This window comes from Cuculus canorus, chromosome 9 (assembly GCF_017976375.1).
Source record: "Cuculus canorus isolate bCucCan1 chromosome 9, bCucCan1.pri, whole genome shotgun sequence".
In the NCBI taxonomy this organism is placed as follows: Eukaryota; Metazoa; Chordata; class Aves; order Cuculiformes; family Cuculidae; genus Cuculus; species Cuculus canorus.
In genome coordinates, this window is record NC_071409.1 from 3,044,853 (window position 1) to 3,069,613 (window position 24,761).

General features: G+C 40.9%; 1 protein-coding gene across 12 annotated transcripts in view; it reads right to left on the reverse strand.

Annotated features, from left to right (window-relative positions):
• GIGYF2 (GRB10 interacting GYF protein 2) overlaps nucleotides 1-24,761 on the reverse strand; it is a 77,437-nt gene that overhangs the window by 8,899 nt on the left and 43,777 nt on the right. For 3 of the 12 annotated variants that reach the window (XM_054074654.1, XM_054074663.1, XM_054074657.1), the window contains 14 exons: nucleotides 20,354-20,533; nucleotides 13,561-13,778; nucleotides 13,318-13,480; nucleotides 13,031-13,231; nucleotides 12,324-12,514; nucleotides 11,485-11,644; nucleotides 9,367-9,533; nucleotides 8,890-8,978; nucleotides 7,799-7,906; nucleotides 7,172-7,269; nucleotides 6,716-6,816; nucleotides 5,753-5,914; nucleotides 3,851-3,952; nucleotides 923-1,081 (listed from right to left, as the gene is read on the reverse strand). In XM_054074654.1, the coding sequence (XP_053930629.1) occupies nucleotides 923-1,081; nucleotides 3,851-3,952; nucleotides 5,753-5,914; nucleotides 6,716-6,816; nucleotides 7,172-7,269; nucleotides 7,799-7,906; nucleotides 8,890-8,978; nucleotides 9,367-9,533; nucleotides 11,485-11,644; nucleotides 12,324-12,514; nucleotides 13,031-13,231; nucleotides 13,318-13,480; nucleotides 13,561-13,778; nucleotides 20,354-20,533 (2,099 nt within the window). The remainder of the gene's footprint in view (nucleotides 1-922; nucleotides 1,082-3,850; nucleotides 3,953-5,752; nucleotides 5,915-6,715; nucleotides 6,817-7,171; nucleotides 7,270-7,798; nucleotides 7,907-8,889; nucleotides 8,979-9,366; nucleotides 9,534-11,484; nucleotides 11,645-12,323; nucleotides 12,515-13,030; nucleotides 13,232-13,317; nucleotides 13,481-13,560; nucleotides 13,779-20,353; nucleotides 20,534-24,761) is intronic. The other 9 variants (XM_054074658.1, XM_054074666.1, XM_054074659.1 and 6 more) reach the window with 7 other exon arrangements.

Consider the following 24,761-nt stretch of genomic DNA (forward strand, 5'->3'; position numbering starts at 1 on the left):
TCAGCTACTTCCACACCACTTTCCTTCTAGGATTTATGCACCTTTTAGTCCGAGTTTCTATATGCTCATCAGTCATGTGCTGCTACACTGCCAGGGGAACAAAACTTGACAGGAGTAAAGCGAGAAGAGGGTTTGACTTGAAAGAAAAAAGGAGGTGACAAAAATGGTCATGTTTACCGTCGTTACACAACACTAGAGTTGCAAAGGAAGAGGTGCTAGTCCTAATAAAGGAGATGACCCCGTGGTGGGACAGAAATGGTGATCAATGTCATGGGGAAGGTCCTGAATTAAATAACAACTTGCAATTCTGCAATGGACCTGGAAGTTAACGTGAAGCCAATCATGTTTCCAGATTAGTTTGATTTATGGACTATGACAGTAACAATTCAAAGGATGGAAGCTCAAGTTCCCCTATATGGGCTCCTAAAGCTGACCCCGAGGGAAAAAAACTGCTAATAGTAAGTAAAGGGAAGAAGAACGCTGCAACTTTGATAGTGGGTACAGTCTTGGCACAGTACAGAAAGACTGGCAAAACTGATCTCAGATCAAGCTGAAGATAACAATTCTACAGTAGAGGCTCAGAGGGACTGTTCAAAACAAATTATTCCAGTTCTGCACTCAGCCTTTCTTCTGAAAAAAGTAGAAGCATGATGCTGCAAAGTCATTCTCAAACATGAAGGGAAACACACATTTAACACAAACCTCTCTTCCAAAGGGCAGATCTGATTCTGACTCTCTCATCCAAAATGAGGATGCAGGTAAACAACCTACTTTTCATTCACTTGATGCTGCCTTATGAGCTTTGCCTTTCTCCACAAAAACCGATGGCCTCTCAGGCACTGATGCAAGTTTCAAAGCCTGTTTGTTCAGGCAGCCTCTATAATAATATATAATATAGTAGGTTCCTTTTGCCATTTTTCACCTGTTTACGAATTAACTCCTCTCGCTGCCGTCTTTCCTCCTCTTCTCTTCTTCTCTCTTCCAATCTTCTAAGTGCTTCCTCCTGCTGTTGCCGCTCCTCTTCCTCCCGCTGCCTCCTTAGTGCAATTTCCTGCTCTCGCTGTCGCCTCAGGGCTTCCTCCTGGAGTTGGAACAAAATGTCAATGTATAAATGCTATTTTATTGATGAACCACATCAGAACACAGACTACAACATGGACTGGCCAGATAAATGGCCTCAAGAAAAGCTCCTTAGCTCCAAGCTAAGCACTACCAGAACAACTACATTGAACACTGCAGACCCACATGTTAACAAGTTCTTTGATGCAATGTGTATCTTGTACACAAATTAATTATTTTAATTAAAAAACCAGCACATTTAATCATCACCTATTGTTGGATTTAAAAAGAATGGTGCTGGGAATGAAAACAAAGGGTGAGACTCCTCTTTCCGATGTGGACTAACTATACTTGAGCGTACATATTTGCATGTGTGGGTATCAATAACTCCATTTGGGTTTAGGCGTCAGCTCTAAGTTGAGAGCTTTTCCTACTGATCAGAGTTACTCAGCACTGTCTACTCAAGTGCACTACAAAACTCAAACCACATCTCCAGACATCAGAATCAGCTAAAGCAGCCCAGTGCACTTAAGGACTCCGTAACCTTTGGAAGTCCCAAAGATGCAGAACTCAATGAAAGGGCTTGGACTGGGCTATTTCTACACTACTTAAATATTATGGGCAACAAAAGGTCTCTTGAGCACTTTGATTTTGGGCTACCCCTAAATTATTTAAATAGCTTCCAATACATTATACTTTGCTTTCCAGTAGCAAAATGGTTCACTTAACCCAAAACCAAACATCAGTGCTTTTCTCTGCTGCTCTGAAGATCAACATAAACAGAAATTTTTCCATTCTGCTACTTGCTTTTTTAGAGGAAAAGGGCACAACCAGCCTTGCACTTCCTGTATCCTGTTAAACGGGAGCACATCTGTGCAACTTTCCCCGAGTCCTAACTTTCCCTTGCACAGAACAGCCTTGGTCTTTGCTGTCTTTACTGATGTCCAGCAACTGTGTTAAGACCACTCTGCTTTTCATCCCTTCTGCACTAACTCTCCACTTCTTGACTTGTCCTACCAGCTCAACCTAAAGACCCTGCTTCTTCGACAAGAACTTTTGTAAGCTTTCAGAAATATATTTTCCTGTTCAATGATCAGTTCTGTGCAATTGTACTCTCACCAGTTTTTTATAAGCATTATCCACATGATGAAGGGAGAGTAGTTGGGCAGCATGGATATAAATTTTGAACTCTGGTAAATCAGGAGGTTAATTCTGAAATCTAAGTCACTTTTATTAAATATGATACCAAATCTTCGTATACATACAGCACAAACTGTGATACAGGCTCAGTGAACGACTGGACCAGTTTCTCTCTGACAATGGCTAACTTCGGATGACTAGGAATAACTGTCAGTAGACAGAACATCTTTTATAAGCAATTCAACAGCACTGAAGAGCTGCTGGTTGCAGGCCAAGAAGTAATTCATATTCTTAGAGATCACTTAAGTGCTTTAGTGCTAAACATAAGTGCTTTAAGTATAAGTTTTTCTTTTACTAGTTAGATGTAAAACAGTAGCCTATGAAACATTTTCTCATTTAATGTAGTCCTTGATGTGTCATTTTCACAAAAGCTTCAAGCATAACACAACACCTAGAGCATTTTGTTAGTTGGGCCTGTAACTGAATTAATTGGACACATACAGTCAAGTCACAATAATCAAGTGTCCTCACTACAAGGGCTGAAAAATTTCTGCTTGTTGTTTCTTCTGCTGAAAAGTCTGAGGAGGCTGGAGGTGTGACGGACTGTTTTGTTTGACTGGAGACCACACACCAGGGCCTCAGCTCTGGTCACAAGGCCTCCTATATGACAACTGCTCGTTGACATCTCTGCCCTACTTTCCCTATGGGAAAAGAGGCTGGATTTGTCACTGATAAAGCTGCAGGGATCTCTCCCTTGCTCAGGCACATCAGGAGAGACACTGTTAAATGACAGCAATTAAAAAAAGACTTCTCTCCCCTAGAGAATAAGATAAACAGTGTTGTACCAACATGAGGAAAAACTTCTGTGAGATTACAAAAACCTGGGAACCACATGGCTGATGCAATTCTTTTTCTCTACTCTTCAAAGCTATAGAAAAGGTCATCTTAGTATTTACTTCTGTATCACCTTACTATTCAATGTTTTTGTTTGAGCACGTGAGCACATTCAAAGCTCTCCAGCTTTCTGCCACTGACTGGTATGGGAAAACCATTTCTTTGGCTCTCACCGCTATCATACTTGTGGCTTTCAGCTCCAAGAGAATCCAAATATTCATCAGTATCTTTTCTAAGAATTGTTTTCAAGCACACACATCTTGCCGTACAGAAAAGTTACTTCAGATCCTTTAAAACACCAGTAGCATTGCAGAAACCCTTAAGCAGCTGCCTCATTTCAGTCTCTGGAGTGTTAAATAAAATAACAGTTTTCTGCAGTGCTTAACACATGCAATTCTGCTTGTTTGTGTTATTAGAGCTTACAAATTTTTTGTTTCACGGACCTCATCTTTGAACCAGGTACTTTAAAGGGAGCACAAAATATATAATTCAGAGAAAACAATTATTAGCTAATTCTTAAATCTCAAATTTTGTTCCTGAAAGTGATCATCATTACAAAATAGAAGGTATCAGACAAGAAATACAGGAGCTACAAAAGCTGGGCATTACTGTTTGCAATTCCACAATGCAAGTAATTGATGAAAACTATGAACAGAACTGGATTCAACATTTGGCATGACATTTCATCCTACAGAATTGAATTTCTATTAGTTATTTTTTTTATTTAGAATTCACCATCGACAGCGTATTTACTAACCTTATATACTAGTCTTTTATGCAGTATTACATCAAAAGCCTTCCTGAAGTCCAGGCAGATTAAGTCTACTGCTTCACCCCTCTCAGCTCTCACTGTCATCTCCTCAAAAGAAGTTAATCAAATTTGTTAAGCATCATCTCCTCTGTATAAATCCATGCTAATAAATCAGTTCATCCCTAATTCTACAATGCCTTCCAGTACAGAAGTCAGATTCAAATATCAGACCATTTTTTTTCAAATACAGAATACAATATTATTTTGTCTTTCCAGAGAAGTGCTTAAACTCTTTGTTACCTTTTCAAGACATTACTGCTCAGAATTAAGCATTGTGGCAATTAATATTCCATCCGTAATGAACTAAGATGTTACTGCTTTTCAACCCCGTTCCGCTTCCTCCTTGTAAATAATTCTTTCCCATGACATCTCAGAAAGGGATAGTCAGGTTGCTTACTGTACAAATCCAAAGTGGACAAAAAACTTGGGAATTTAATGGACATTTCTAAGAAGTTATACACAACAGCAAAACTGTTAGTCTGAAAAGAAACAACCCAAGTCTATTTATTTGAAGCCACCATGGAGGAAACACATCGAGTTACCAGAAGATCAGCTGAAAAATTAGTTGTTATTCAAACAGATCTAAAGCAACTTAACTCGAAAGTTATACTTTTGAGTATATTATTGCTTTAGTTTAACAATAAAGCTTGAAATCGAGCATCAAAAGATGCTTTTCCACTGTATACAATAATGACCTGCTGTACAGAAAGTAGATATGTTAAAGCAAGGAGCCATTTATATACTTCATTCTTATTTTTATACTTCATTCTTCATTCATAAAAGTGAACTGCATATCACACTGCAGTCTACTGAAATAGCTCTTCGGTGACAAAATCCAAACATGGAGTGAACAGAGGTCTATGACTAACTTGCACATAAAACTAAAGATTCTAGAGGCTTCCTCAGAAGAGTCTGAACCTTAAACCAGGAAACACGCTTTCTAATTGCCTCTTAAGCACGTAGAAAATATTGTAAAGGGCAAAATTATTTATTACGTTTGCCTATTATTAATGCACTACTTCACAGGGCATTTGTTGACTAACTCCTTAGTGAATAGCCTAACAATACGCTTGCCTTTATCTTTCACATGCAGAGTGAAAACTAAATTTCACTGTCTTTCCCTCCTGCAATGCTTAAGGAACAATTCATCTTCCCTCCACAGAGAATTCAGAAGTAAATGCAAGGCTAGTAATGTGTTCTTGTAAGATTAAGAACATATTAAAACTCCTACATTCATTCTCCTGCTGCAACATATGTCACATCATTCATTTTTAACAAATCTGCTTGTCCAAGCTACATCCCTTGCTTTCCCAAATAACAATTCAAGAAAACAAAGCTGACAGACTGACATCACCCAGATAGTCATTTATTAAAAAAAATTATTTACTAAGTAAAAAAATAATAGGGAAAGTAGCTAAATGTTACATCCCTCTACTATTTATTTATTTGAAAGAGCTTCTCCAGCTCCAGTCTACCCCAGAACGTACTCTTATCAAAAGACTAGGCTGTATAAATGGTGAATAAAGATAAAGCATACAATAACTGGACAACTAACTGAAGTCCAATATTGACACTAAGAAGCTGGGAGGGAATATTCTACACGGAATAAAGTCTCTTGGCTCAAACAGGAATCTATCTTGAAGGGAACCAAAGCCCGTTTTCTCAGATTGCAATTTGGGCTATTAAACTTCAAATCAAGAGCAGAAGAATAATTCCGGATACTCACATGAAAAGTATTAGAACTGTCTTCGTGCACACCTAGCAAAGATTAATCAGACCCCACAGGATTCTTAAAGTGAGTTTTATAAAGTATTAAAATTAGAGATGAACTACATTGAGGAAACTCACTTGCTTCCTGCGGGCCAGTTCTTCTTCTTCCCGTCGTTTCCTCTCATCTTCCTGCTGCCTCCTAAGTAGCTCTTCTTGTTGCCTCCGAAGCTCCTCCTGCCTTTTCCTCTCCTCTTCCTCTCGTTTGGCCCTCATTTCCACTTCTCTCCTCTCTTGCTCTAGCTACAATTCACATAAAACTATACTCAGACGCAGATAACGTATTCCTACACCGTTTCTCAGGGCAACTCTGCTGAGATTACAGTAACAACATAACAGATGGAAGCCTCTGACAGACGCTTTCCCTTACTTGTGATTTTACCTATCAGCTGGCTGCCTGCTGGGGTCAGATTCCTCAAATAGTCTAGAACAACTTCTGAATTTCTGTTCTTGAATGAACATCCGTTCTCTAGTCAGTCTGTCTACAGCAGCTCCTTAAAATAACCTCTGACTTTAGAAGCTACTAGCGACTTGCTTTGCAGTCATCATAAAATCATCAGTTTCAGGAAATGTACAGAATCATACAGGTTCAAACTTACTCTAGTATTAAAATATTTTTGTAAGTGTGAAACAACCCCAACTCTTACGTATTGATACCCCAAACCAATTCTAGTGAAATGATGCAAGGATTAAGAGAACAGCTACTGGCTCCTACTCAGGGTTTGACATGACAGCTCCTGATGGTCCCATTTTAAAACAGAGGTGGCTAATCAAGAGGTTTTTAGCACAAGTGTAGAAAACAGTCACTGCTTTAGACGTCAGAAGTACCTCCACAGCAGTGGTTTCCAAACAGCAGTCCACAAGGATTTTATAACTAGCTTCTATAGCCCATATTCTTTTGATGGTGGTTTTTTTTCCATGAAAATCTAATCAAAATACAGAGTGGCCTGAAGATTGAAGAGTTAGTCTTCCATTGGCTCAAGAAACACAGTTACACTGCAGAACATCAATCCCAACTTCTTACAGTACAAAACAGTTTCTGACCTTTGCAGCTTTGGCCTTCTCGAGCTGCTGAAGTTGTTCTAGAGCTGGTCCCTGAGCTGCAGTATCAATGGGGAGATCCCAGACACTGCTTCCTTCCCAGACTAGATAGTGAAGAAAACAAACATTGACAAGCAAAAATAAGCACATCAACAAAAAAATAACTGATAGGGGAAAATCTTGTGTACACTGTTACTATGTTTCATGAACTGAAGCCATGATAATACATTAATCTTAATCAGTAGAGGGCCACCTTATCTTCCTGTAGAACAAGCTCGTCTGTTACTGAAGCAAGGCTGGACTTCTTACAGAATTGTACACAAGAATCAGCTATTCAAACTCTCCCATCAGAGCAGAACACCTTTACATTATATCAGTCAATGCCTTTAGACCAAGACTTCCCATCAACATAGGAAATATGACTGTATCAACAGATCTGACACACGCTCCACATCTTACCTGTAGGCTGTGAAGCTGACTGAAGTTCCCATATTGAGCCAGTGTCCGGCACTGACACAGACCTTGTAACGGGTGGCATCATGTTTTGCTCAGATATTCTGCAATACCAACAGAAAGAATCAACACCCCATTTCCAGGGCAAATAGTGCTCTGTACACACATGAGATTCAGTAACTTGTAACATACGCCTTTCCTTCCACACCTCTATTTAAAACAAAAATATGATATGGACAATACTACTTGCTTGAAGGGTCCTGGCTCACCTCAGCCCTGCTGCCAAACCAAGGGCCAAGCCAGCTACAGTTCTTCATTTGCTGTCTACAGGCTGGTTTCAGGAACAAGCACGTAGTACTGCAGAACTCAACTGGCAAAGCCGTTTGGTTACCAGCACAGAGCTGTCAAATAGGTATGATTTCAACTGCAAGCTTTTCCTGCCCATATTCTGAGGCAAAGGCTACACGTACAAAGAAGTAATCGACATCCTGCAACTGTTTCACACTCACACCATCTTTGAAATGTGTAATGCTCAAATATGGGCAAACCTGAACAGGACAGGCCACTGAAAGGATTACAGTTATCACTGTATACAGGAAGAATGGTATTCTCTTCAAGTCTGGGCTAACTCACCTCATCTTCAGGGCCTGGAACTGTTGCAAGAGAATAGCGAGCTGCTGCTGCTGCTGGGATGAGAGGGCTGCTTTTTGCTGCTGAGCCAGCATCTGCGCGTATTGTTGTCTTCAAAAGAGAAGCAGAGAATCACTGGTATTTGTTCACTTGCTTATTTATACACTGCCCAAGTTGCCGAAGTTGTGCAAAGATTCATCCTCCAGGTTTAATGCCCACTGACCTATACAACATACATGCTAAGTGCCAGAGGAAGTCACAGAATGGGGCCTTGGAAAGAATCCAAATACCAGAATGTAACAAATCAGCCCACATAAGCAGACCCAATCTCTATTCATCTTCAACTACGTCAACTAGTTGTTGCTGATTCTCTTGGAAGCTGTGCAGCATTATTTCTGTTTTTCTAAGATCACTAATTAATGTGACTTTGATGACTGCCTGCCTACACAAATCCATCTCTTCCCCAGCATGTCAAGACATGCCCTGCCACAGGGGCAGGTTCTTGCCTCATCAAACCACAAGCTGACAATCAGTATTCAAAAGTCATAATCACGGCACACACTTCCAGGACCCCTCGCACAAGTAGTCTTATTGGACTGCTTTCTGTTCTCCAAGCTCCTACGGAACCAGTTGTCAGGAACTGGCCAGAACTGAACAAATGACAGCTTCGGCAGAAAAAAACCCACATTCTCCACTGATCTTCAAAAAGCTAAGCAAGCAGACCAAAACTAGGTTCTGCCTTCTCCATCCCCAGTTCAAAAGCCTTTCACTGACTCCGAAACATCCAAAGTGTATTATAAAGACTGCTGGGATCCAGCCTGACCATAACAGCTACCTAAATAGCAGGCCTCACCAAAGCAGCTACGCACAACACCGAAGAGACTCTGAAAAGTGTGGCTGTGGTAACCGTACTTTCTCCTAAACCTATAGACTATGGAGCCTCTGGTGGTTGTGGAAGCAGGCTATTGCCGTTAGAGGTGAAGCACTCCCAGCCCCATTGCCCAAGGAATCAGAAACAAGAAGCTGAACCCAGATGATTACAAATGCAGAGCAGAACATAGCCACCGGAAGACCTCTGGGACTGGCAGCCTTACTGTATTAAAAGATGCTGATACTGGAGGTGCTGCATTTGGATCAGAGCCAACTCTTGTTGTCTGGTCAGCCGCTCTTGGTCCAGCTCGCCCTATGTTTAGGAAGAGAACGTTCTGTTTTAATAACATAGAACAATGGTAGTAGATTGCAAACGCAAGCAACCTAAAAGTCACATTCTGAAAAGATGAAGAAAATAGAAAAATAGACAGAGCTCAACATTCACAAGCAAAGCCTGTAGTACAGTGACTGTGAAAGACACACCACTTCTGTGTAATACAGCACCAAGCCTTCCAGTCAGAGACACAGCAAAACAAGCATTTTTAAACTGAGCATTGTTCTCTTAAGAAGGTAATTTAACATAGAGTTCAACTTTGGTGCTTGGAAAACCTACAATCCCAAGACAGAGCATTTGACATGTAAATAATGCAATTTCCATTTGTTACACGGCTATCTGAATAATGTAACTGTCACGTAATTACCAGATGTGGAAGCGGTGCTGGACCTGGAGTGAAGGGAACCCTGCCCCACATTTTCATGATGTCTCCCAGCGGCTGGAAAGTTTCATCACATGCTCTCTTAACCAACAGCGACATAGTGAAGTACCCTGCCTGGAACCACTCTGCCATCTCCTGATTGCTGAAAGGACCTGAAATAACACCAACCAATACACATCGGGGGAAGGGGAATTAAGGCCAGCATACTGGAAACAAAGAGCACGGTGCTTGTTAAAATAACACAGTACACAGCTCCTGTTCACTTGTCTGGACAGATGGTAGGTTCAAAGCTGGAGTGTCACACGTATCTAGTTCTTTACAGTGGCTATAGCATTCCCTCAGATAGTCTGTATGGAAAAGGCCATGACAGCTTTCACCACGCACTGGAGGGAGGCGAGTCGGCTCCAAGATGAAAGCTAAGCAGCCACAGTTCTGTGGAGCTTGGTCTCGCTAACACACATCCTGCCTTCCACTCACTAGGACAGGCTCAGCACCGGGCTGACACCAGCTGCCATTTCCAGGTTGAACCTCAGCAGACAGTCCTCAGACTGTTCTGGCAGACAGTGCTGAAAGCTCAAGTGCCACATTCCCCACAAACTACACAGATAATTAAACAATCTTAACCTGTTTCAACTCTCGCCTTCAAAATCAGAGGAATTCATCTGTTTTATAGAAGTTGTGCTTCTGAAACTTAGCAGATGAACAGATCCATCTCCAAGTGCAAAATGACACCTTTTCAGATCAGGAAATCAGTGTCTCTTTTCCTTTCTCAAAAAGCTACACTTGGCCTTCTCTTCCTCCATTTCTCGAGAATTATTTCAGTCACTCCCTCCAAAGGGAGACTCCTACCCTGATTTTAAATATCCAAACACCCAAATAGCCAGAATAAAAAAAAATAGCTTATTTAAATTAATAACCACACTAATACAATTTTTGCAAAAATACCTTTGGGAAAGTAAAAATGTTTGGTAATTGTCTTCTTTGTAAAAGTACCTTTAGAAAGTAATTCCTTCCGAAGAATATGAAAGAAGAGTTATCCCAAGAAAAAGTTACATAGGAGTGCTTACTCTTGAGGTCACATTCAAGGCAGTACTTACTCCCATGAGTAAACTATTAGGCCATAGCTAAGCAATTAAACACCCAGCAGTGAGTAACATAGATTTCAAAGCACATAGAGCAAATAAAAATGCTTTATGGTTAACATCATTTAATCTTAAAGGGGTGCGAAGAAAGCTGTGAAGATGTGTAACACCTGCAGACTGGCACAGATCCCACAAATAACACCCGCCCGAATCCTATCTGGAGTTCCCAGTTAAGTAAGTCACTTGTACAACAGCAACAGGAGCTACTACTTAGTAAAGTACAGCAAATAAGGAACTTGCTACCTAACTACACTTTCGGGAGGCAGCTATGCAGCTGCTAAAACAGCACCCTGAGACCTCCAACACAGCAGCACCTTCTGAAAGTGAAGAAGCAAGTACCTACACTAAAGGGGCTCTTCCAGCTTTCATCAAAAGAAAATATAAGGAGAATTTTTTTTTTTTTTAAGCAAAAGCATGAAATAGTTGGTATCATATGAACTAATAACGCACTGGCTGTGAGCAAAACAAACTGAGACTATGCGTGAGCACTGGCTTGTGAAAACTCGTTTTCTTTTTGCTCTAGATTGTAAACAAGTCACCCCTCCTCAATGAACACTCCATGTCTTCAGGCTAAGACTAGAAAACTGATTTTTAAGTTTCTCATAGCTTCTTTGACAAGCTGGTTACATTCAGGTCATATAAATGGTCATGTTCTTGTTTAGTTTCCACCATTATCTGGAAATCTGAATAACTATTGGCATGAAAAAACAGGTTTTAGTCTCATCTCAATTTACAGAAACTTGAAGTGATGGCAAACCTTAGCCATGAGAGAGCAGAACTGTGGACATCAGGCATGCTGGGCTGATGGGGGCAGTGATGGGCAGAACTCTAATTCTAGAGTGGCACATTCCCTGCATTGCTTTTGTTAAAATAAGCATCAGTATTTGTAGGTGGTAATTTTGTGATGAACTCTTAACAGTTCTGTGAAACAAAAGAGGAAGTGGAAAGGGCACAGACCTACCCTGAATTTCTCCTTGTGGATCTTTGTAGTACCACTTCTGCATGGCTTCATGGAACAGCGGCATAGAGGAACCCTTTGCTCTGTGCTCCTGAATTTTTGCTGCTAGTCTTTCATCATCAAGGGCACTGTCCTGCAGGTACGCCACCATCTTCTCTGCTTGCTGCGGGAGACATCAAAACCAGCAAGGAATGCAAGAGTCAGTTGTGTGCTTAGAGATTCAAGAAAACACCATCTTCATACTACCCAGTGCTCAAGAGTGCACCGGGAACTACAGGCAACTCAAGGACTGGGGCTCACTACCACCTGAATTAGTACACAGAGCCTACCCCGAAAAAGCACAGCTCATCTGCCTAAATAAAGCTTTAAAACAACTTGACAAGAAGGTCCCACACAGCATCACGGTGAAAAATAAAATGCATATGGGAGCTCTAGCATGAAAAATGCTCTACACCCCAGCGGTCGCTAAATTTTTGTGAACACAGCCTGTGCTTTGTTTATCTATGTACTGTTCTTTGGTTTTCTGGGTTTTTTTAAACATATTGGGCATACTGCTGCTTTACGGTTTCTCAAGGCAAATGGCAAGGCTACTTGACAGTGGTCATCAGCACTAAGATCTGCAGCTCTTGAATACTGGATATACTTCCCTTATTCAAAAAAATACACAGGCTACAATTACTCTCCAAAAATATAATGGAGGGGAGAAACGTAGCTTTCAATATACATAGTGGAGTATAAAGTTTCAGCTGTATTTCTGATTTAAAGGGCTTCAAATATTTTTTGCATTCCACATTCTTCTAGCCCTGTGATTGTCAACAACAAAGGAATCTGAAAAATTTCACCTGCTCTAGGTGTTTGAGGCCCTCTTCATCATCTGGGTCAGTGGGAATGTTGCCCATGCCTGGAGCAGCTGTGACAGGTGTCTGAACTGACCGCAGAGCAGGATTTGAATTGGAAACAGGAGGAGAAAGATGAGCAGGAGAAGCTGTGTCTGCAGAAATCTGTGGCACAGGTTGAGCAACAGAAGACAAATCTAAAGAAAAAAAATAAAATTAATTTATCTTTTATGTAAAGGAAAAAAACTTTTAAGAACTTACTGCAGAAAACATTCAAGAGCTCAAAGCACAAGTATTTTCAGATCTTCCTGTATGTCTGTTTGTTGTACTGTTTTACGATTGTCAAACTGGTACTGCTAACAACACAGGCACCCAACCTAACTCCAAGAAGCAAAACAGTTTAGTTCCAACCGTGCAGAACTCCTTTCATCATATCCTGATTCTCAGCCACATCCAGACTTTGTCCGGACTGATGTGTTCTACCACAGTGAGCAACATCCACAACTAGCCTGTGTTCCTCTGAACAGCAGTGCAATAAAGGACCACTGCACTACAAGCATTTCAGACAGCATATCCAACAAATCTTGAACTTATACACCTGTTGAGGAATTCCAGCTTTTCATCAACATAATCCAGTCCCTGTCTCTTAAGATACCAAGACTAACCACAACAAGTAATGGAAACACACTAAATTCATCTATCAAGTACATTACCTTCCCCTCTGTTGGACATTTTGGCTGGCGGTGTATTCTCCGTTCGATTCTCTTTATCTTCTGCTTTTTCTGTCCTTTCTGGCACTGACTCTTCCTTCCTTTCAAACAGGCTTGTCTGCAGTGGGTCTGGAGGCTGTGATTTCGGTGGGGTATCTGATCTGGTAGCCGGTGACGATGTTTGGACTGCTTCTTCCGCTGCTTCTGTAACATTGCATGGTTCTGTGTAACTGAATTAACAGAAACTCTACACCGCAGCATGGAACGGATGCATGAGAAGTCCCCCTTACCTGACACTACTCTATCTGGTTTCTCCCCCTCTTTCTTTGTGGTCTTTTCATGATCTTTGGCTTCTTCATTGTGGCTCCCTTCAGAGTCAGATCTTTCTTCCCCTTCCTCCACAGGTCGGAAGTCCATCTCCTGTTCCTCAGGAATTGGCTCCTTCTGCACTTTCTACAAAGTCAACATAAACATCCATAATCCACCCAACAGAACAGGACGTTTGCCCAAAGTGAACAAAGACAACTTTTCACCTTTAAAGAGAGAAATGCTCCAGAGGAGTCAAATGTTCCCATTTCTTCTTCTGCATCTTCTAAGCACCACTCGGGGAGACTGTCCCTGTCATCATCCATGCTGCCACTCCCACACCGTACTCGTCGATAACCCCGTTCATCATCTCGTTCCCGGAAGTCAAATTCAAACCTCCGTCGTCGTTCCATGTGTTCCCGCCAGCCTGCAGAACGAGGGCCGTCTAAGGCAGGGGGAAAGCAACTTTACAAGACAGTCCCGGCGGCAGCACCTCGCTTGGAAGGGTGAAGAGATACCAAGCAGCGATAGTAACTCAGAAAGCCCCTACAGGTTACAACCCACCTACGAACAGGCAATCCTGAAGGATGAGGGAAAGAAAAGGCATAACTCGCCATTAAGCAGGAGATGTTCATATAACGCCCACTGTGTATCCCCACATTATAAACTGTATTATGAGCATTAAAAAGGCTCATAAGGCTAAGAAAGCTAGGCTACTAAAATCTAAAACATATTAGACATCAAAACAATACAAGCAACACTAGGTGTTGATTGAATTTATAAACTATCATTGACTTAAATCTTTTTTTGGCATTTTTATGAGATATTAGATTTTATTTTAGATGCTCACATTCGGAAGGTCACATTCGGAATAAACCACCCACGCTTATTTCCTCCTGCCCTAAGAGATGCTTTTGTGCCTAAACCTGAAAAATGGACTGACAGCTGCTCAAATACCTTTGAATCACAGAATCACAGAACTGTTTAGGTTGGAAAAGATCTGCAAGATCATCAACCCTTAACCTAATGCTGCCAAATTCAGCACTTAACATCTCCCTAAGCAAAGGACTGTTAAGTCTGTCGACTAGTCACTTTTTAGCCATGGAATACCAAAACTTGGAATGATAACAAGTAAAGAGGGAAAACTTTCCAAATTCTAGTACAAATTTTATTTTACTTTCTAATGCATTCAGATGACATCTTCACTCCATCAAGCTTCACATCCTGTGACTGCAATATTGGTATTACAACTAAGAGCCTGCTGCTAAGGAAAACAAATTCGGAGTGAAAGGATTGTAAACGGCTTTCTAGCCAACAGAAGCAATCCTTAACAGAAAGGTGCAAAGTAAAAATGAAAGCACTATAGTTTTTAGTGCTTTTAGCAGTAGCTGTGTTCTTTTCTGAAGAAAACCTTTCTTTTCGCCTCAATTTTTGCAATCAGGGCAGTCTCCCTGTGTATCAAATGAGTACCAAAAAAAAAAAAAAAAAAATCACAGTAAAGGGGAGAAACTTTGTCCTCTATTCCATTTGCTTCATAAGAATAAGGAACGTTTCTACATCAATCCTAAGCATTAATATTAACCACACAAAAATCCACCTCACTCTCACAACTACAGGAAGCTTAAATCAACAACCTCTAGAAACACTATGAACTTTAACATCATATATTGTCAAGGAATCATAACAGGTTAGATTTTAACAAAGCATTTCACTTACATGCTTATTTGCAGATAAATCCACTCTATAAATTAATTTATACTTCTAGTTATGCCTTAGAAACAAATAACATTTCAGGTATGTAAAACAAATTAGTGTTCTGAGGTAACCTTTTTAATGTCATTAAGGAAAGAAGTAAGGCGCAGTAAGCTTGCACTTACTCCACCTTTTCTGCATCCTTTGAAGTAGTTCTTAACATCTTGGACTTTTACGTCAGACTATTGTTCATCAATAACATCTCAAAAAATACATATGGAAAGAGGATGCCTGTATCACCCCCCATGCACCTCTGCCCACAGCTCCCTGGCCTCCAACCAGGAGATGCAGGAGATGCAGGTTTCTAAAGGCCTTCAAGTAATTCATCGATTTGCAGAATGGTTTTGGTTGGAAGGGACCCTTAACGGTCATCCAATCCACACCCTATGCGATGAGCAGGGACATCTTCCACTGGATGAGGTTGCTCAGAGCCCTGTCCAACCTGACCTGGAATGTTTCCAGGGATGGGACATCTACCACCTCTCTCCGTAAGTGTTTCACCACCCTTACTGTATAAATTTTCTTCCTTGTATCCAGTCTAATCTACCCTCTTGTAGTTTAAAACCACTATCCCTTGTCCAAACACAACAGCCCTTGCTAAGAAGTTTGTCCCCGTGTTTCTTATCATTCCTGTTTTAGTACCTAAAGGTCAGGTAAGGTCTCCTCAGAGCCTTCTCCTCTCCAGGCACAGCAACATGAACTCTCTCACTCTTTTTTCACAGGAGAGATGTTCCACCTGATCATTTTTGTGGACCTTCTCTGGTCCATGTCCCTCTGTGCTGAAGTCTCCAGAGTAATGAACACAGATATGAACTTCTCATAAAATGCTGTTCAGTTCTAAAAGAAAAAAAGTAACTCTGGGAGCAATCAGCAACTAAGCAGGAGACCACAGTCTACCTGAAAGGCCTGACACAAATTCCACTGGCAGGAAATCAGAAGCAGTGTGAAGTTTTCTTCTCCGCTCCTCATCATATTTGATGCATATCAATGCATCAAAACCAGGGCTTCCTTTAGAATTGGAGTGCTTTTTCTGATGTTTCAGTGACCGCCACTCTGCATTTCTGAATAAAACTCCACGCAGACATCTCCTCAGTACAGCCAGCAACATCTGCCTCGTGGAAAACCAGAGCTACAGCCTGAGCTCGGCAACGCCATAGCCTACAAACACACCCATCTCTACCTGGTTTATTCTGGGGCTCACAAACAGCTGAGCATCTCTTCTTCAGCTCTTTTTTACAGAGGTGGAAAATTAGGTATTAAGAACTTTCTCTGCAGCCATAAATAGGTTATTTTTAGCCCATGTGTTGAAAGGAGCCTCGATTATTTTTACAGGGTTTACATCCCTACACCAGGAGCACAAGCTCTCCATAGCATGACCCAGCCACATGGTTTCTGAAGGTGAATTCTAATGAATTCTAAGCATTCTGTTAATTCCACATATCTTCAAAGTTCAAATTAAGAACTACAGTTATTCTGTTTATCAAATGGTCTGCTTTACGTTTTCAGAGGTAGGTATACAGGCAAAAAGAAAAGATAAGTGGAGCAGACCAAGGCCCTTGTTTCTTAGTAACAACAGCAGTTTTTAAAAGCCTAGTTAGAATACAGTGAGCAACTCTGAAGGACAGCGCTACCGATCTTTAAGGCAAGACAAAGTAAACACAAATCTTAAATTGTTACCTCGAGTTCTTAACCAAGTCAGGACACAAACAAAACTTTAAATTCAGCCCTGTAGTACCATCAGGCACCAGTTATGAGATCAAGATTCCAAGTCAAAAGAAATAATATTAAGTTAAATTTACCCCTCACAATTCATGTTGGCATTATAGGTGAAAGAAAGGATATTAGCTGCTTCAGACTATCCAACTACACAATTACTAATAGTTACTTATCTCTTAAAAGTATTCTCTAAATCAGAAATCCCAGTGTATACTAAAACACCACTAAATATTAAACAAAAGACAAAGCAATAGTATACATATTACTTTTTGGCATATATTTTACATGAACCTGATTTTTATTCTGCTCAACTTTAGAGTAAGATTCTCCAGTGTACTATAGCTGCTTTAAAATATTCAAGAAGCACAAAGCACAATGTGCAAAGAAGTCTACCTGATTCACAGCAGCTGTTTCTGAGCCAAGATGAATTTGAAAAGCCTTTCAAAACAAACAACAACGGAAAAAAATCTTTATCTGAGATTACAGACTAAGGCCCCTAAAATATTTTTCAGGAGGGAGATCTTAATAGAGCTGCTTACACGAAGACACAAGGACATATCAGAGAGAAATTTTAGGCAAGAAGAGAGAATTCCCATTCCTTAAGGGTGACAAAAAACAACTGAAAAAACAGCTATACATTATTCGCTACTTTTGAGAACAAAAAAGGTTTGTACCTGTATTTGATAAAACAGAATTGCTCTGTAAATTTAAAGGGTGAAAATTTTATGAATGTAAGAATTGGAACAACGGAAAGAAGAGGCTTTTTAGGTAAGCAGATATTAAATCATTTGAAAAAGACAACTAAAGAAATCAAGTCAACTTCGAAGTAGCTAGTGAATTTAAAGCTACGGTCCTATTTGCTTAGGGATCTGCTTCAGTAGTGCACAGGGACAGCTGGACTTGATGATCTCAAAGGTCTTTCCCAACCAAGCGGTTCTATGATTCTTCTTACAGAAGCTAACCCATTCTAAAGATCCTATTTCACATCTACAACAGCAGCAGTACCACATTTACCCTATACAACTAGCAAAACAGCTTTTCAACTGTATAAGCCAAGGACAGACATCTTTTCATCAGGCGTTAGTCCTACTGCACAGGCAGTGGTAGAAAAAACAGAAAACCCCATAAACACTGACTGCAAAAGCCCCGTGATGCAATCCAGACAGTTTTCAGGCTGCAAAATCAGCCAAGTTCACATCTTTGTGAACTGAGTAGTAAAAAAGCATTAGGCTGGTCTATTTTAAGAAGTCCTATCTGCTTTGCTTCTCCACTTTGCTACCAACACTCAGAAGATTCCTCATTTCATAGGAGGCACAGCCATGTGAGAGGAGACCAGTTTAAATGTAGCACTGACACATGACAGATCCCTTCAACTGTGTCAAGGGAATTAACTTTAGCTACAATAAATCAGACCACAGAACGTGGGAAACTATACTTAGGGGCATCAGACTGCTTCGGCAGCAGCAGTCCATGCTCTTGATCCTTTGTGCTTATTAAAAAAGAAAGAGAATGAGCAGATTTAGGTCAGCCATCCCGCAGTAAACACAGCTGAAGGAGCAAGAGGAATTCAAAAGCCAGTAAAACAATGGCCTATGGGAATCAAAGTATGCTTTGCTCATGAACAGAAGATAAAGTCAAGCATGACAACTGCTATGTTCTTCTGAACTGTTCTCACCCAGAAAAGAAACCCAGGCCCATACAATCTAGAAGGGAGTATGCAGAGCCAAGTTAAAGGAAGGTCCAGCTAAACAAATGACAACAGCACTCCGAAGAAATCTCTATTTTTAGCAGGACACATGATTAGTACTATTACCTAACAGCAGCATAAGTACAAAGAAGCAGTTTAAGCCATGCCAATTTGAGTTAAACTCACTGTTTAAAGCAAGAATGTGATTAAAACCATTTTGATGGTCCTGTGGCTACTACTACCAGGAGAATTCACACACAGCTCCAACCAAAGCTGAGAGACAGGTACAACACAGCTGCCCACTTCAGACTCCCAAAATCAGTGACTTCTCTGCAGCTTCACAGAGTCTTTACACAGAATTTTCACTCCACCTGCTAAAACTATCCTGTCAGCGAGGCTAAGTCAGTTGTCTACTACAGCGAAAACTCAAATCAGCAATAGCATTTCCTTTGATGGAAGGACGACGAATTTTCAAAACCTTCCTCAAAACAACTTCCAAAAAAGTTCAAGACATGAACGAACTTCTGAACTTTGAGGTCTCTGCCTCCTTTCAGGCTAAAGCATGCAGGCTTGTACTTGCAAAATGCTCCACTCCAGAGTATCACGCTACAGCTGACCATCATGAGGTACTGCCGTATCTGGCCTCACATCATCTGAGCTATGTAACAATTCAGCAGTGTCTAATGAACAATCATGACCAAACATTAGGGAAATTAACTCTTCAAAATTTGCCCCCTGGCTCTTCCCTAAATAGAAAACATCTGATAAGAAATCTTGCCTTGGGCTCACTGTTAAATTTTATTAGATGCTAACAGCTCTTTGAGGACAGAGTAACTCGCTCCAAAGCTACATGTTAGGAACAGAGGTCACTGCTACTCACAACCATTATAGCAGCGAAAGTCCTTCAGGTTGATGAGAAGGGCAACATATCCATCGTAAGAGCAAGTGTTTGACTTTTAGCATAAGAAAATAAGTTGGCAACCACAGCCCCCAGAATTCCCTGTGTTTCCTTTGCTTCCCCACGAAGTTGTAAAAATAGAGCCACAATCCTCCCTTGGTTTCTTAGTAGCCTTTGCAGCCAGAAAACACCCCAAACCAAGATGCCACAACAGCATGACTGCCTAGCAGGATCTTTTCCCAGTAGAGAGAAAAAGAAATATATATACGCGTGTTTCAGCCACACTGCTTAAATACCAAGCTCCACTCTTTCTCCCACACCTCCTGGCAATGTAATGCTGGAAGGTAAGTGAACCAGACTGACTTTTTTCAGCCAGGAAAGGGGAGAGTGGCACTAATCAAGATGCCTGAAACTCAGCGAGACAAGACATCCTTTAACTAACTACAAGATGCATAGAACAACATATTTTGAGATTTTCCAAGGATGCCTCTGGATATCGTGAACACGTTTGGAAGACTATAAAGAGGCCAACAAACTCAAATGATTTAGTGCCAGCATCTCTCGTTGGCCTTAGCTACGCTGCCTAATGCACACGGTGTCTCTTCCCTCAGCATCAGAGCCAGAGAGGAACAGTGCTATTAAAAAATCCCTGATTTTAACAGACAGCTACACATCTAGAGCACAGCACAAACAAGCACACACATGAAAAATATGGTTCCCTTAAATAAGTTACAGTAGTGAAGACATTAAGAAGAAAATAAAAGGAGCATAGTTTCGTGCTAATCATTTTGTGACCAAGAGCCTCAGGTTTGCCACAAGAGTATTTAATGACCACGGACGCATGAACTTTACCTCTTTTTATCACGAACTTTAAGCCAGTTCCCTTTCCTCTGCTTTCCCTATGCTGTTTCTCCCTCTGCCCTTTACCTATAACCACGTCTGCATTTTGCTCCAAATCTCCTCTCACCTGGACTGTGAGGCCGCCACCTCTCACCATCCCTCCGTGATCCAGCCAGTCGCCAGCCTCCATCATCATCTTCTCCGTTTTGTTCCTCCCTGAAGATGCGCCAGTTCTCGCTCTCTGAGCGTATGAACTCATGCTTCCTCCCTGTCGGTGCTGTCCCGCCTTCCTCAAAGTTTGGTCTCACTGCAAAAAAGTACATGCTGGTGAACATGCGTCCTGCCTTCGGGAACCTGGAAACAAAAAGGGTTGAAATCTTGCTCCCTCAGAGGCAAAAATGCACCAGAGGTAAGTGGTGATAGGAACCTAGGAGGGGAACGGAAGTTCATGGAAGGAAACGTATGACAGAGACAGGTTTAGGAAAAGCCTCCATGTCCCTAAGTACCTTGGGATAGAAAGGCCGAGGAAAAAAACAGAACAAAGTATAACACACGAGAAATCAAGACATGGATAAGAAAGACAGAAGAGGAAAAGGTGACAGTTTAAGAGACATAGGGAGGCATAAACAGAAAGCAGCCAAAGTGTACAGGGAGAAAGTATAAATAGCCGTGTCATGAAAAGTCTGATGCTAAAGGAAAACAGGAATACAGTAATTGTGACCCGCATTTTATATAAACTAAACACATTTGCTAATTCTGTAATAAAAAGAAAGAGATCTACACATTTAATCCAATATGACGTGCAGTATTCTTGCAGTGTTTTAGGAAGGACTGAAAATTTAAAGTAGGATTAAGATTAAACAAGAAAAACATAGTAGTGTTAACACCATCCTGTGAATCCATCTTCTGGAGAGCCAAGGTCAGCATATAAAGAGTTAGAAGCAACTATGCTTGAGCTCAAGGATGAGTTTCCCAGGAGTATAGGACATGGGATGATCTTTTAGTTCATAATTTACATCATTCTATTTAAATGAATCATAAAATCCTCAAGTACTTTATGAAGAGCAGCACTGTCACAAAGGGATGATGAAGATATTTTTTACATAAGAGAATCCCCACAACATGCCCACGACTCTGGTCAGACACACAGGCTGCTGTCTCTGTTGACTCATCATGACAGGGATACACCACCACCACAATAAAAAGCGGTTCTCGCCACAGCACTTCTGGACTGTGTGTTTGTTTAAATATTTAGCCATGTAGCCCTGGAATTCTCACAGGTTTCATGGCCACGACAGTTCTTTGCTGATACTATTAACCAATGTTAAGCTGAAACTGTGAGGTTGTCTATAAAAAAACTATTCAAGTACTCGAGAAAGGTATAATGAATTTCCCTTCTTAGTCTTAAAATCCAAAAATAAGATTGTATTTGGCGAAGACTGCATAGTATGAAATAACAAAAGAAAACTTCACTATGCACTATGATTCCTGGGATGGAAAAGGACAATTTTAAGAATGCATTTCAGGAAGGATATGAGATTGTATTCCCCTTCACATCATGCAGCTTTTTCAGGCAGTGAAAAAATGAGTCAGAGTACCTGGAACTCTATGGCGCAGCAAACCTCTATTGAGAATTCAGAAATTCTTCCTACGTACAGATATTACATTCTGGAGACAGGAAATACACCATCCTTGGACTTGGCATATATCTTGGAAAAAAAACAACATCCCTGCTCCACCATCTCAAAACACCAGAGAATAAACATCTTCCTTTTCCAGCTCAAAATTTTCCAGTCAGCTGTTTTAGGGAGGGACTACACTGAAACAGTACAGGTGGAATGCACTCCAGAGTACAAAACTCAAGATGTTTCTAGTTTTCTGTGCTCCAGAGTGACATGAAATCCTTCACCATTGTCATAGGAACCAGTCACTACAAGGATTTTCAAGATTGCAAGGCCCTTGACCTATCAAGTAGGCAGCAGAAGCAGGAAACACTCCAATGCTTAAGAAGGAAGAGTTCTTCCACCCTAACAACTTCAGATAACTGCTTGAAGGACATCAGAGAGGTAACTGGAATACCTTCCTCACGTTGTCTCTATCCAAAGAAAGAGCTAGAACAAGTTGACTAATTTAATATACATGAACAGCATCAACAGGCAATCTCAGCTATGAAGCCTGACATAAACCAGACATATTTACTTCATTGAAGGTGACAACTGGCTAAAGACCACTTCTGTACTGGCTGGACTTTGAGAACAAACATTAAGACAGTGTATTTTGGCAAGTCTCGGGTAGTATCAGTTCTGAATAAAACAAAATTGCTTAAGATACACAACTCCCTTTACTGGGTAGGAATACTGTTGGCAAATGTACTTATCTGGAATGGATAAATTGTCGCTGGTGAAGGTCAACAACATTCTACTTTCCCACGTGTCACAGAAAATAAAGGATGACAACAAGCTAGATAGAAAATGTTAGTCTGGGAAATACGAAGGGCTCTTTTCATTTTATCTCTCTGAAAAATGTAACATAGAAAAAAGTAATAGGAAGTGTAGGGAGGTCTCAGTATTGCTCCCTGGATGGGCTTTGGGTAGCAGAAAACTACGAGATGGAGCTAGAGAATGGAGTCAGTTGAAAGTCAAATACACAGGCCCAAAGGCCCAGGAGAGAGCTGCAATGCGACAGATGAGATGAGCCAAAGAACTGGGGAATAAGGAATAGGCCTCATTCCTTCTGAACTTATTTTTAAAATGCTACAGAAAAATGTATTTTTTTTTTAATTCTGCAGCAGAAGACATTTGTTTTTCCACAGTAAAGCAGTTACTGACAGAAAAGTTACTCAATTTGCTATTTTGTGACTGGAAAAATATTACTTTTAGAGATATATCTATTCTTTTCATCAAAATTCAGAGTTATTACCTGACACTCATTCAGTAACATTAATTCAAGAGATTTTAGACTATCAATTAAGGGGGGGGGGGGAGGAAATACATGACTTCTTTCCACTGTTATTCAGTTAAAAATCTGGGACTGCTCTTTAACACTAGTAAGCGATCAGCCCACAAGCTTTGTTTGGGGCTTCCAAAAACATTTTAGGGGGAAAAAAGTTACCTAAAGAATACTGTGAAGTCTACTTTGTCCCCAAATCTCTCTAAGTCCTTTCGCCCTCTGCAGATATGTACATGCTATGGGCATACCCAAGAGAACTCACGTTTTCTCAGTCCTCAAACCAGCTCGGTTTGCTCCCAAGAACTAAGCTCTCACAATCAGAGTCCATACTCTGAACTTGCCAAAAACGGCATCCGCATTTGCTGCTCTGGGGTTTGAAACACAGAGGCAACCAAGCATCAACTGCTGTTTGCCAGGGTCAGACACAAGCGGGACCCTGCCCAGTCCCTGAATTTATCTTCTACAGTATTAGGAATCTAAGACACAAGAGGAGATTCAATTACAAGGGGGCAGTATTATATCGCTCTGAAGATGGCATCAGCTGTGCTTCTGAAACCTTTCTAAACCCAGCAGCACTCCGGTGTGTCACTTCAGGTGACTGTGCCGAGACCACGCTTCAGTGCGATTAAGAGAGACAATGCACCGTATCACGACATACCTAACTCTTTTAGTACTAGGACAACGGCAAGCAATATTCAAAGACAGCAAGGGATGTGTTAAAACAGATCTGGCATCAGATGATCCTGAATATGACAGACCAGCCAAGAAAACAGTTGTTTACAAACTGGTCACAGGTTAAGGATCACAAAAACCAAGCTACTCAAGTGACAAATACTGTGGCAAAAGTGCCTACCACAATACTCCTACAGCTTACACAGAAATCCGTAACTTTCAAAGTTCTAGCATACCATCTTCACAACCTGTTCCTAGGCTTGAGAACATGCATTTCAGCTGAAATTACCCAGGTCAGAGAGTCAGGATTTGGCAACATTTTAAGGATGAAAAAAAAAAACACTAAAAAGCAATCTATGGTTTTGCCTCGCACTAATTGACTGGACTTCCTGAAGAGAAGGAGCAGTAAAAGGGCACCTCTGTTCAAGTCTGTCACAAAGCCAGCAATGGTGTTTACAGAAAACTTCAGATAGAGCCTCGCGTTACCCGGCCAGAAAAGCCTACAGCTGTGCAACATCGAGGCAAAGGGACACTAACTGCAACCAACAAGGCGGGGATTCTGGGACGCAGCCCCATGGCAACATGTTTATGAAGAGGACTTACTAACAGAATGGCAAAATAACTTCTGTTCTCCATGCTGCCAGTCCACATCTCCTACAACAAGATCACTGTTTGGAAAGTATGCGAAAGCCCTGCTTGACAGCAACACTGTTTCCTCTGAAGAGGAGAAAAACTTGGAGAGTATTAATGCACTGACTTGTTCCCTTCGTTCTGCTGTGCACTCCACACTTCCTCAAGGAGAAGATAAAAAGAAAATCCTTTAATTAATGTTTTTCGAGAAATTAAAAAAGATTTGCCTAGATGTGTAATTTTACCGCTCATTTTATAAAGAATAAAACAAATGGCCTTAAGAT